The 13,972-nt window shown below is 25.5% G+C and overlaps 1 protein-coding gene across 1 annotated transcript in view; it reads right to left on the reverse strand.

Annotated features, from left to right (window-relative positions):
- Window positions 1-5,731, reverse strand: part of LOC135930998 (alpha-1,3-mannosyl-glycoprotein 4-beta-N-acetylglucosaminyltransferase B-like) — a 60,163-nt gene extending 54,432 nt beyond the window's left edge. Inside the window, exon 1 of the mRNA XM_065467839.1 lies at window positions 5,555-5,731. Within this exon, the coding sequence (XP_065323911.1) occupies window positions 5,555-5,651 (97 nt within the window). The 5' untranslated portion in view covers window positions 5,652-5,731. The remainder of the gene's footprint in view (window positions 1-5,554) is intronic.
- Window positions 5,732-13,972: the final 8,241 nt, after the last annotated feature.

Genomic DNA, 13,972 nt, shown 5'->3' on the forward strand with positions numbered 1-13,972 from the left:
TTTGGCATCATTATCACATCTATATTTTAAGAACTTAGGATGAGAAAAAGAATACTTTAAAAATACATTATTAAAAGAAGCCCTAAATGTAGTATCAGTAGTATTTAATCAAGCTCAAACTATCATCTAATACAGAAAATAATGATTATTTTTCTTTTGGTGAAATAAATGTTACTGAGTTCAAGCTGGAAGTTAAATTATATTAAAGACCGTCGAAAAACATTAGAAAAGCTTAATTAATATCCTTACATTAAGAAAATTATTTTTAAATACAATACTACAATACCTTAATCAGCTCCAAAAAGGCAAAGGCTTAATGATAAATTATTTGAAAAATTGATTATCTTAAAAAATGATTTGATTTAATCTATTTTAAATACTCTATTGGAAATTAATATTTCAACTTACCTTAGAAATACTAGTCTCCCTTCCCTGACTCTGCTATGAATGGGCTAATAAAACTAATAATAAAATGCCGTCATTAAACATTCTATTAATTATTAAATATTCATTCTTATTATATGCCTATGTTCTGTTTAAAAATTGTATTTTATAAACTATTCTAAATTGGTAATGATAATTTATAAAAGTATCTTGTAATTAAGATACTCTAATTTGGCAAAAGATATATGTACCTTTATCTTGTATCTTTTTGATATTCTGAATAAGATATTAGTATCTATATCTAAGATCCATCTTTTTTTACAAGAATATGTATCTGTATCTAGATTTCTTTTCTGGAGGACCTATCCAACTCTGATAAATATATTTTTTTAAATATTTTTAAATCAGCGTTTTAAAAATACTTAGTATCTAATTATAATTATTTATAAGAATGATATCAAAACTATATATTTGTAAAGTAATATGTAAATGCAAACAATATTAAATTTAATTAGTCTCTGAGCAATTATATAAGTGCTTACATTTGGCACTGATTTAATCAGTATCCTTTTATTCCAACTTTTGAATTTTTTATTTGAAGATTGGGCATTTATGGGTAGATTTTAAATTCAAGGATGAGCGGGCGGGCATTCAACCTAAAATCTGCCCACTGAGGACCTCTAATTGATATAACAAGAGACTAAAACCTACAAATGGTCACAAATTTATTGTATTGTACTCTATCTTTATATGGAAAATGATTGCATTACAACAATGAACTCCATAATTTAGATTAATCCAGGCTTGTTATTGCATATCTGCTTTGGTATCTTTAATCATATCATATTTTTTCATACATTATAAATCATATTGTTAAATAACTTAAAATTAACTTAGCCAACCATCCCTAGTCAAAACTTTTTATTCAAGGTGATGCGCTACGTAGCTCTGTTGTTTCATACAACGTATTGATGTGCTTAATATGATGCAAATGAATTGAGGTGAATGTACTTTTGTTTTGAATAAATCGAAAATGAAGATATTGTTTGTTAAAATTCTAAACTGCTGATACTTAATTATTGTTTTAAAAAAATATGAAATTTTTAAAAAAAATAAAACAAAATTATTTCGGATTTTAATTTCCAAAATATACTATAGAAATGTCAATCAAAAATCAATAAAATCGAATTTTTTTTAAATATTCGTTCAAATTGTTTTATTGATATATATAAAATAACATATATAAATATACCCAAGCGTCGCCGCGCAATGCCAAAGTAACCACGACCGCCAAAGTAGTGATTGGTGGAAGTGGCGGCGACAGCATTTTTTAGTATTGGGAATAAAAATAATATATTAAAATATTATATATAAAATTATACTTTAGTTCATTTATAAAATAAAAATATAAAATTTATAAAAAAAATATAAATTTTTATATATTTATAAATATTTTTTGACCATATTTTTATTGCTAGCAAGATTTAAATAAAATATAATGGATGATGCATTACAAATTCCTATAATAAAATACAAGATAGTATAGCCCAACAAAGCTTCTTTAGCATGAAACATTTTAAAACTCTGACCCTACATAAAAGAAACGCGCACTTACAGATAAAGTCTTCGTAATTTATGCTTTGAAAAAAATAATTGATAGATATTAAAACAATGTTGAATTAATTTTGAGAAAAATTTTCTTCTGATCATTTTTAAAATATTTATGATTTTTGGTGTAAAATCAGAGCGCCTCTCTACGGCCGATTATGTATGTCCGCGCGCAGATCTATATATATATAATAAATAATCTAAAACAAAGTGTGTATTTGTGTCTTTCATCCATAATAATGCAATAATGGCTTCATTATTAAGTTCAAGAAAATCGACATAAAATTCAATTAAACAATCATCCATTAATGGCTTTAAAAAAATATACTTGTTTCGTTTTTATAAAATATTTTGCATATTTAGTTTTAATAATCTTTCCATCAAAAAGAACAAAACAATTGAAAATAACATCTTTACTACAATGTTATATCGAATCACAGGTGCCTATATCAAAATCATGATTTTTCGAGAGTAGCTGAAGCAATACCGCATTCTACAGCATTTATTAAGTTATCTGTCTACAGTATGTGGGGTTAACTTTTTCAACAATATTTGCAGGTTCAATGACGAACATTTATACCTGCTATCGAAAAGTCAGTAAGGTAATAATTTCTTAAGGCCCAGAATCAAATACATTCCTATACAAAATTTTAAAATTTCCATTCATAAGGATGCATAAGATAAAAGCAACGTTAATTAAAACTTAATTCCTTTGTTTGGAGTTCTAATAGAGGATATTTTTTTGAAAAAAGAATTCCTATACTTTTTTAAAAAACTTTTGTTTGGATTTAGAATTCTATGAAATTAAATATAATAAAAACAATTTGCAAGATTTAAAGAGAAATATTATATAATAAATTTTAAAAAGTATTTCGGATTGCGTTTCACTATTTTAATATAAGCATTGCTCATTTTTTTTATTTCGTCTAAAATTATTCATAGATTTTAACGTAATTAATATAAGTAAATATTCGTTCATCTTTTTAATCAATTCAGACCAGAGCCATCTAACACAAGGAAATGAGAGGGGGTTAAGCTGTGTCATTAAAATTTTAGAGGAATAATGCAGAAGATACCCTCCTATTTAATACATAAAGTATCCATTTCATAATAAAAGCATTTACACCAAGAGTGGGGGAGGGGGTTAGGGAGGTTTAGTGGGCTGAATTAACCATTTGTTTATAGTGATCTTCAATTTTATGCCTAGCCCTGCCTGATTTTTTTCCAATTTAGGTCTTGTCCAAATTTTTAAGATGACACCATTTTATAGCCGATTCCGGGCTCATCTGGGCCATTAATTAAAATTTGTGGGAAAAAAATTATGAAATAAAATGTTTTTTATTGGTAAAAATAATTGTTAGATAATTTATAAATTTAAAACATATAATTATAACTCTAAGAAAATATAGAATCAAAAAAATAATTATTTCTGCATTCAGAAAAATATTCATTTTTCATGGATGGCAAACAGTGGTGTATATCGCTTTTATCTCAGGCAGGAATATAAGCCGAAACAAATATCAGTTGGGTTCATCAGGTTCGGATAAAAATAACGGTTCAAGATTCAGATTCGGTTCGTGAAAAATAAAAATATCAGTTAGGTTCGAACCGCTAAAAACCGGTTTGAACCCTTTTCTATTCAAACCTACATTATGTTTAGGTAAGAATTTTTATTTCATAATTAAAATAAATAACACATACAACCTTCATTTTTATTAATTGCACATTATAAAATAATATTTAATTTATAAATGTAACAAATAAATATCAATGATTTATTTTAATATAAACAATATTTAACTTTATTTACTCAAAAATTTTTATTAAGCCGCACAATTAATATATTTCCAAAATTTGTATCACTCAAATTACATCTATAAGGAGATAATATATACTTAAATGTTGAAAAAGATCTTTCCACACTAACTTGGGTAGCTGGCATTGCCAGTATGATATCACATTTGATGTGTCATTTATAAAACTATATGTAAATAATTTATATATTGGATTTAATTTTCCTCTAGGCATTATAATTTATAAGCTTAAAATACTTAAAAAATGTTGTAAAATGGCAATATACTAAAGTTTATAAAAATTATATATGACACTTATCAGTCAAATGTGATTGATAATAAGCTTTAAAAGAATTCGAATACAATTAAAATTTTAGCAATAGACTAGTATTAACTTACACATTATTTTATAATCATAAAATAATTAGGCTCGAACCGGTTCAGAGGAATTTTAGCGTTCGGTTGGGCTAGAAATTTTTTAGCAGTTTAAGTTGGGTTTAGGTGTGATAAAAAATACTGGTTTTTGTTGAAGATGTTTAATTAAAGAGAAAAATAAAAAATGTTAATTCAATTTCAAGAAATGTCAATCATATTATTATTCTTTTTATAATATGTTTTTATTGAAAAAATAATATTTATTCTTCAGTTACAAATTTGTGGAATTAAAATCATGAATGTTGATGATTCATGATTATTGGAATATTGTATCGAGTTATATTATTATTGATTTGGAATTTAATTGATAGATTCATGCATTAATTTTTATATAGATTTGTGAAGATTTATTTTTTTTAATTCAATAAAAGTGATTTTGTAAATTATTCTGTGTACGATTAATAAAGTTTTCACTTTGGTTTGGATCCTTGATCTCAGGGGGCTCAAAAATTATTTTTTTTATTTGCTATTTTTAAAAATGACCTACATTTTTTTAGCTTTAAAAATGACATTTTATTGAACTTATTAGTTAAGATCACAAAAATGTTAAAAAAAATATAGAAAATTTTTAAAATTTTACATTTTTGTTATTTTGGCCAAATATTTTTATGAATAAATTTTATTTTTTACATTTTCATGAGTTTGGCCAAATATTTACTATATTTATTTGATATAAAACATTTTCTATATTTTCTAGATTTTGGAATATATTATTATTTATGAAAGATAACTAATAGATATTTATTCAATACCTAATTTACATGTGAGTCAGTGCAGCCTATGTGTATAAATTGTGCAAAATATTTTATGGCCAGGCCAGTTTTAATAATATTTTTAAAGCTAATATTTAGGCAAGTTTCTGTCGTTTGCCTTTATATAAATTACTACAGGCTACAAAATATATTTTATGTGCAAATAATTACAGGCTATGCCAGACCAAAAACCAAATAGAATTCCCACAGACCAGGTCAAGTTGCCCCAACCTTTAATTTAAATTTTATCCTCAATAATTAGACTTATAAAAAATGGCCATTAAGACATTAGTCATCTTTTAGATCGAAATTATCCATGACAATATATCTTTGAAATAAATGAAGGATAAAAAAAGATAAAAATTATAAATTAATTAAAAATAAGTATTGGATCAGTTATAGTTCATATTGGATAGGTCAAAAAAGTGGATCAATATAACCCTGGTAGTTATATTATGCAAATATAATATTATATAAATGCAAAAATAAAAAATTATAATTATGAAATTATATAAAATACTTCATAAAGCTTTTGATTGTAATTTATATTTTCAATTGTAAAACATGATAAAATAAGTGTACCTGAAATATTATGAGTTACTATATAGTAAATAATGTAGAATATCAGTAGAGCATATAATATTGAGAATAATTTTAAACATTTCGAAATTTTAATCATTCTTTATCATAATATAATAATTGAAATAATAAATTTTTATAATTAAATCGAGAATTAAGGCCATGCCTCTTAAGTTATTTTGCTGAGTCCAATAATTTCGAAAATAGAATAGATGCTTTTAAATACTGTGTAGCGGCCTAAAACATTATGATGTCAATGACAAATATATTTAAATGGAAGAGGACTAAAATAGTTTAATGTGTTGAAATTAGATAAATTCTAATTTTCTAACTAATTTAAAAAAAAAATAAAACAAAATATTTATAATATTTTTAAAATAAATTGAATCATATAGTATTTATTTCTATTTCTTAACACTCATATATAACTTATGATATATATTTGAGATATTATCATTTTATCTTTTATACAACCTATATTATAAAAAGTAGCAAATTATTTTTGAGTAAAATTTGTCTAATATATTGTAACTGCAATAGTTATCATGGCTCTGAAATCGAGTATCCATTAGATTTAGAAGTCTTTAGGATTAGATGATATTGTTATGTTTATATAAACATCCATTAAAATAAAAAGTTAAGTTTATATGTGTTTATTAATTGATCAATAAATAACTAGCAATTAATTTTGTATAGACCGCTGTTGAGATGACCTGATTAATTTTTTTTATATATTCTTTTTCGTTAAACTAACCTTGCGGACTTTAAATTGATTTTCGTTTGTATAAATTATTAAATTGATTTTTCGTTTATGTAAATTATTAAATTGATTTTTCGTTTATATAAATTATTAAATTGATTCGTTTATATAAATTGATTTTTACAAGCTATATAAGATTGAAAATATTATTTTTAGCAAAAAATAATTTTTAAATAAAATATAATTTAAAATATCTTATATGATTGTAATTTAAATTGATGAATACTATCTCCTAAATTTGTTATACCTATCACCAGTAAACACTATAGACAATTGCATATTAAATATAGAAAACTTTATGGTGGCAGCAAAGCTACTTCAGAGATTTTTTTAGATATTTTTCAGACAAATTTTAGATAAGATTTTAGCTACTGGAACATGGTCGAAATAGATAAAAGAGGATTTTGGAATGGTATGTTTATTTAATTCTAAAATACGTAAGAGATGATTAAAATGAAAAAATGCAAAAAAAATTAAAAATTTTAATAATAAAATCTCTAAAATATGAATAAACCAATATGTGACAATAATAATAAAACAAAGTCCATAGACAAATTAGAAGATTATTAAATATATTATGATAGTAAAAACAGTGGCGACGCTAGGGGGGGGGGGGACGCAGGGGCTCGAGCCTCCTGAAAAATTTGAATAGCCCCCTGAAGCAAAAAATTTTTTTTTAATGGCTCCTTAATATCCACTTGAACTAAATATAAATTTTTTTGTTTGCCCACTGAATGATTTCTTTTATAATTTCATTAAGTAATATTAGATATAATTTTATTATTTAGAAATTAATAAGACTATTTAAATTTTTATTAAATCAATATTATTTTAATTATTAGATTAGATTAATACATATAAATTATATTTTCACTATGTCAGCTTGCAATCAAATTCTGTATTAAAAATATAATATCAATAACTCACTAAATATTAGTTTAGCTTTAACAGCTGAAGTTTAATTGACTTTTATTATTTATTATTATTTAACCAATCATACCTTAAAAATATTTTCAAGGTCCAAATAAGTATAAGAGATTTCTTTATAAAAAGTAAATAGACATATAGTTTATAATCTTCTACTATATACAGTTTTTTATAAAATATTAGATATAATGCCACTTTTATAAACTTATTTGACAGTTATATAATATATTACAGTTAATATTATAATAGTTTGCTAATAAATGGTTTTGATAATAAATATATAACAAATTGCATTTAAGTATTTAGTGTCATCTATTTAAATATATATAATTTTAAAAATTAAACATTTTATTATTCATCCAGCAATAGATGTAATAAATTTGATATCTTTTCTTCTTTTTTTACATGTTTTTAGGAAAGATATTTTTTTCTTTTTCGAAAAACAGTCTTGAGTTAAATATTTAATACAAGTATATTTTTGATATTATTACAAACTACTATTATTTTAAGATATAATATACCAAGGTGGTGGTAAAATATATAAAATCTTAATTGTTTCATCATATCATTCTGGTCCTTATTTTATAGTTAGAAAATGTTTCATTTCTAATATGGCATTGCCGTGAAATCCCTCCAGGCTTCAATATATTTGCATAATTATTTCTTTCAAAGATTTTTAGTGTTTTTATTTTATCAATTTATCCAACATAATAAATTCTGATATTAGTATACATCGTGAATTTCTTGGCTATTACTGCAAATTAACCAGCATCTATTATTTGTGTTGCTATGTAATTTAAGATTATTACTATAACAGCTTAGAGCATATAATTGCATATTTTAGATAAACAATAATGGTCAACTGTGTAGTGGTTTATATATCATTTAAAATGGAAGATAATCTTTTATAAATTAATATCTCACAATAATTTTCTCGATTACTTATCTAGTTTCCATCATGTCATCTAAGAGGAAGCTCTAACCACCATATAGTTTTATGATTTGGATTGGTCGTTTATACTCTCTCCTTCAAAAATTGTTGATTGGGTATAGGTCTATAAATTTTTCTTTATTAGCCCATTCTATAAAACATTATCTAAAATGGCAACAGAGAGTTATACTAGTTTGATAACTTTTGTCAATGTAAATTGCTAAGAATTATATTATTGCATTATGTGGTTTTTATATGCCAGTTTATTCTGTGTGCATAATATAATAAATGACAAAATATGAAAATCAGAATAATTGTTCAGAGTTAACAAATTTTAAAAAAGTATAATATATTAATATAAAACCCGGCCGAAAGCCGGGCAATTGAAAGGGTATGGGGGCGAAGCCCCCCATAAAATTTTTTTTAGTTGAGCCCCCTGAGATTGTGAAGGCTAGCGACGCTCCTGAGTAAAAATACTTGCTTAATACAACATTTACCAGGTGCTTTGTTTTTAGCTATGAAAGCAAAGGTACCGAGAGAGAAAAATTCAAGTTATGAGGAAGCATTGTTTATATTAAAATGTTTATGTAATTATAAATCGTGTTATGTTTTTAGATAGTGATTTTGTTTTTATCCACTGTATGATATACTGGAACATGGCATGCAACACTCCAGATTTTAATTATTGCTATCATAAAGGCTGTCGATGTTTTGATCAGGTAGTTTCTGCAAAGTTTCATTCATTTTTATTAAATATTAATTTAATATCGATACATTTTTTAGAGGTAAAAAAAATAATATCTAACTGTTAAACTATAAAATACGTTATTAACTGAGAACAAGGTCATATGTATTGGGACTTCACATGTATAGATATTTTCGCCCCATCAAATAATAAATACTATCCGTTAGGTATAACGGAGAAAAGGGAAATTCCAAATATTTATATCTAGCCAACAACAATATATTTATACCAATTGTAGCTTCCACAAACTGCTCATTTAAAAAGAGGCCAAATCCCTAATCAAAGTAATTAGCCATAAGAGCCATAAAGCATCAATCTCAAGGGCTCTTCTTATTAAACAAAAAATTAGTTTCGAAATATTACGTTATGATTTTAAATTATTTAAAGATTCATGTCCATCTCCAGAGGAGGATGATTATTTTAACACAATTTTATTTATTTAATTTTTTTCTAAATATGTTATCACATATGCAGTTTACATGTTATTTTATTTATTATATAATTTTTGACACTCTTTATAAAAATTATCAAAATAGTTTTATTTAATATTAAATTTCAAAATTTTTATTTATAATTCATTTATGGTTACCTTAATAAATGTCGAAAAAAATTTACTAATATTTGAAAGAAATATAATCATTCTAAAATGGGGATGAGATATGGGGTTAATGTTAAATACTACCAAGTCAACATAGGGTAGGTCTAAAAACACAATCTAATTTACTAAACATTGCCAAATATTTTTTAAAATGTAAATAAATTCACTAAGGGGTGGAATCACACGATCGTCTCCTACTATACATCATCCCCGCTAGGGCAAAATTAACAAATTGCCTTCAGAAAATCAATATGGTACTTGCTGGATTCAAATCCCGAAACATTGGATTAGCAGCAGGCGAAGCTCTTGGCAAATAGGTCACTGACGCTCTCAAAAATTACATTTCATAAATATATATTATAATAAAAATTGACAGTCTCTATCCAAATAAAAAATATAAAATACCAATTCGCTAAACACTCCATTGACAGTCTCTCTCATAAACCTAAGTCATGCCTAGATCTGAGCGTCCTGCTGCCATCCCTTTGCAGACATATCAAGCCGCTACTAATTGCTTACTTATAAATATCTTTAAACAGAACATAAAAACTTGCATAAAAATATTTATATTATAATAAATAAAAATTTATATCAATAATAACATCTATATCTCTCATAAGTGGTTTTTAATAAAATCGGGAAACAAAATTTAAAACTTTTTATGAATGGGATGTGGAAGAATATTTAAAGTTTTTAAACGTATTGGAGAGCCCGTTAATTCTATATCAATTCAAAAAGCTCTACAATCAATTTAGTTTCTTTTTTTTCGTAGTAAAATGAAAACCAATTTACGGTATTTTATTGTGGGAAATCATAACTTTCTGCTTTAATAATCAAGTTCAGGATATCATCAATATCCACACTTTGAAAATCTTTTATTATAGAACTTTTACTCTCAAACATTTTTCCTCTTATAGAAGTGAGAAGCATTTCTCGTACGATAAAAATAGGAATTTTATTTCAACCATTTCAATATCTTCTGTCTGTATCTATCAGCGTCTACATGACAGGATTTTCATTGGATGCAAACCCCCCTCGAAAACCTATGCCTATACCCTAAAGGAAATTTGCCACCTTCGTTGGCGATTTTTCCCATTATTAATTACACCGTTTTTAATTATGATGATACTCTATTCATAAATTTTAAAAAGAATAACTAAAATTATTTTGACACTACTAATAACTAGCACAATATTGTGAATATAAAAGAGATACTGCCATTAAATATGATCTGGAAAAACCTTCTCAATTTAAATATTTAAAATATATTGTAATATATTGAGTATAACATACGACTCTATTGTTTAGATACCTAAAAGATATTATATATAGTATCTATTATTTTTTGGTGAATGCCTCTTGCCCATAAAGAGGTGGCATGTCGTAGCCTTGCATAATTTTTAATAGATACTTATAAGGCAATGATGTGGGAAAATATATTTTTCGATGATGTAAATTTTTCGATAATTATTAAATTACATTTTAAATTTTTTAAATTATATTGTCACAATCTTATATTTGATATTGGGAATCAGAACCTAATAAAATAGAAATAAAAAATATATATACTAAAATCTGATTATTAAACTTTATTAAATAAAAACCTATAATCAAATACAAAGTGACAAACATAATCAAAATAAAAGAAAATAAAATTAATATGAGAAAAATAAAAGTAAAAAATTAAAAAGTAAAAATTAAAATCTAAGTTAAACAAAAATAATCATTTTTCGCATCATAATTTCTCCATTATATATCCTTTTTCTTTAATCAACATTTACATAGTCTCTCAAGCGAAAAATAGAAAGTTCTACATCCCACTTGTTGAAACTCTTAAAGTATGAAAAATTTACAAATATCACGCGTTTTTTTCTCATTTACATAGAGGGATGATTTGAATAATGCATTTTTTGTAACGCAAAAATACAACACCCTTCCACTTAAGTTAGACCTAACAATCAGCGAATGACCAACTTCTTTCGATTTCGACTTTACAGATCTTGTATCTCCACCAAATCTATTCGTCTTAATCTTTAATGTCTTCTAGTTTCTAACACGGCGGTCTATTGTCTAATATTCTTCATTTCTAACGACTGTTTGTATTCGATTACAATCTGAAATTCTTGAATGCTTCTGTTTCTTGTCAACCCATTGTAAACGATTATCTCTTGATCTCTATAGGCAATTAACGAACTCGATTCACGCCTGTTATCACGATTCACGATGAATTCTTCTAATCTCTTTTTAATTATATTTCGTTTTAATTCCTTTGGTAAATTATCCTAGTCTTTGCTTGTTTCTAACGGTTTCTGGTAATTAATGATTAGCATATTATCTGGTAAACGATGACGACTTTTGTTAATGCTTGTAGCTTGACAGCATTGACTAGTTGTTCTTGCTAGTCGCCTATTTTAACGTTCTTTTGTATTAACCGATTGGCTTTTTAACTCTGTCAACGTTTGACGATAATTTGTCTGCTATTAAAGATTGTTTCCAAGAATTCTGGTCTCTTTCATCATCAACTTTCCTATCTAAAGTTTCCGTCAACAATTGGCGATATTAGTAAGCGATTAACGATTGCAGCATGAATGTCTCGAACATCTGTTCTCTCTAGTTTCTTATTTAAAATGTTCTCTTGTAATTGATTAACGCTTTTTCTCGGAAATTGATTGGCGATAATCTGTCTGCGATTACTAATGTTTCCACGAATTCTTGTCTTTATGATCGTCAACTTTCGTATCTTAGACTAGAGTTTCAGTAAACACCTGGCTATATTGGTCAGCGATTAACGATTGCAGCGTGAACGTCTTGACCATCTGTTCTATCTAGTCATATCATATGTCCACTTTGTATTAATGTATAAGGTTATCGCCTCTAATCTAATTTTTACATAATCTATTAAATAGCTTAATTTCGATATACTTCTCTTTTTTTTCTCAAAATTAAATCTTAAAATTATATTACATAGTCAAAATACGCTAAATTAATTATACTATTATGTCAAATTCTATCACCCCTCTACCCTCAATGAAGCCCAACTCCATATCTTCCTTGAGCCCTTTGTAGGTAATCGTCCTTTAGCTATCAATCCACATCCTTTGTCAAACATGTCTATCTACCGTTGAATCTATATCCAAAATTCTCTTGAGTATCTGGAATCTAAAAAAATCTTAGCTCTATTTTATTCAAAAAAATCTTGTTTTCTTGTGGTACACACCTGTTCTTAAAAGAAAAATAAAATATCTATTTCTTTTCTTCTTTATGTGGTTCAGGCCCATTGTTCAAAAACAACTGGAATAAATATCTTTTTTATTCTTTTTCACCAAAACTGACTTATCTTCTCGCAAGTCTCTTTGTTTCTCAACACACCAAAATTATGATTCTCATAACTCTCGCAGATTTGTTACTGAAAATATAATTCTCATAATTATGTCTATCATCAATTTCATTCCATCTGAAAATATGATTCTCATAATTATGTCTATCATCAATTTCATTCCATCAAAAATTATGATTCTCATAATTGTGTCTATCATCAATTTGTTCCTTTATAAATTATGATTCTCACAATTATGTCTATCATCAATTTTATTCTATCTGAAAATATGATTCTCACAATTATGTCTATCATCAATTTTATTCTATTTAAAAATATGATTCTCATAATTATGTCTATCATCAATTCATTCTATCTGAAAATATGATTCTCATAATTATGTCTCATCAATTTCATTCTATCTGAATATATGATTCTCATAATTGTGTATATCATCAATTTCATTCCATCAGAACTTATGATTCTCTAATTCTAGCACAATTTATTTTTAAAAAACGTACTTTTTATTTCAAAAAGAAGTCTCTTTTTTTTCTCGAAGTATTTCATATCCATATCATTATTAAAAAAAATTATTTCTTCATTCTGCACGATATTTTCTTCTATCTAAAACCGATTTAAACAATTTAAAATAAATCTTATCATTTCTTTTTTAGTATTTCTCTATCTTTTTACTATAATTAGAATAACGTTGCCTAATTGCCTTAAAATCTTATTTGATTCAAAAAATAAAAATACGATCCCTAATTGAGCTCGATTGCGGCATAACTTTTCTAATGACGAAAGCCGTTTCTCTTTATGAAGATTTTTGGTTAATCTACAACCTAATATTATACTACATTCACATATCAAATCCTTGAGGCTGTTTTATCTCTCTCAGTCCTTAAAATAAAAGTTAAACGTAAATCTTCAATAAGAATTTAATTACAACATCAACTATTTTCTAACAATAAATTTATATTCTAATCTTATTCGCCGAATTTTTAAATTTTAGTTTAATTTAAATCTTTGCAATTTATGTTTCTTTTTCTTTGTCATAGTTATTTCTAGTGATCAATTTATAATAATTCTAAAATCTAAAATATCATAGACTCTATTAGTTTCAAAATTCTAATGGTTTTAGTTT

The sequence above is a fragment of the Gordionus sp. m RMFG-2023 genome, chromosome 1 (genome assembly GCF_954871325.1).
Source record: "Gordionus sp. m RMFG-2023 chromosome 1, tfGorSpeb1-WG-v2, whole genome shotgun sequence".
Lineage (NCBI taxonomy): Eukaryota > Metazoa > Nematomorpha > Gordioida > Chordodea > Parachordodidae > Gordionus > Gordionus sp. m RMFG-2023.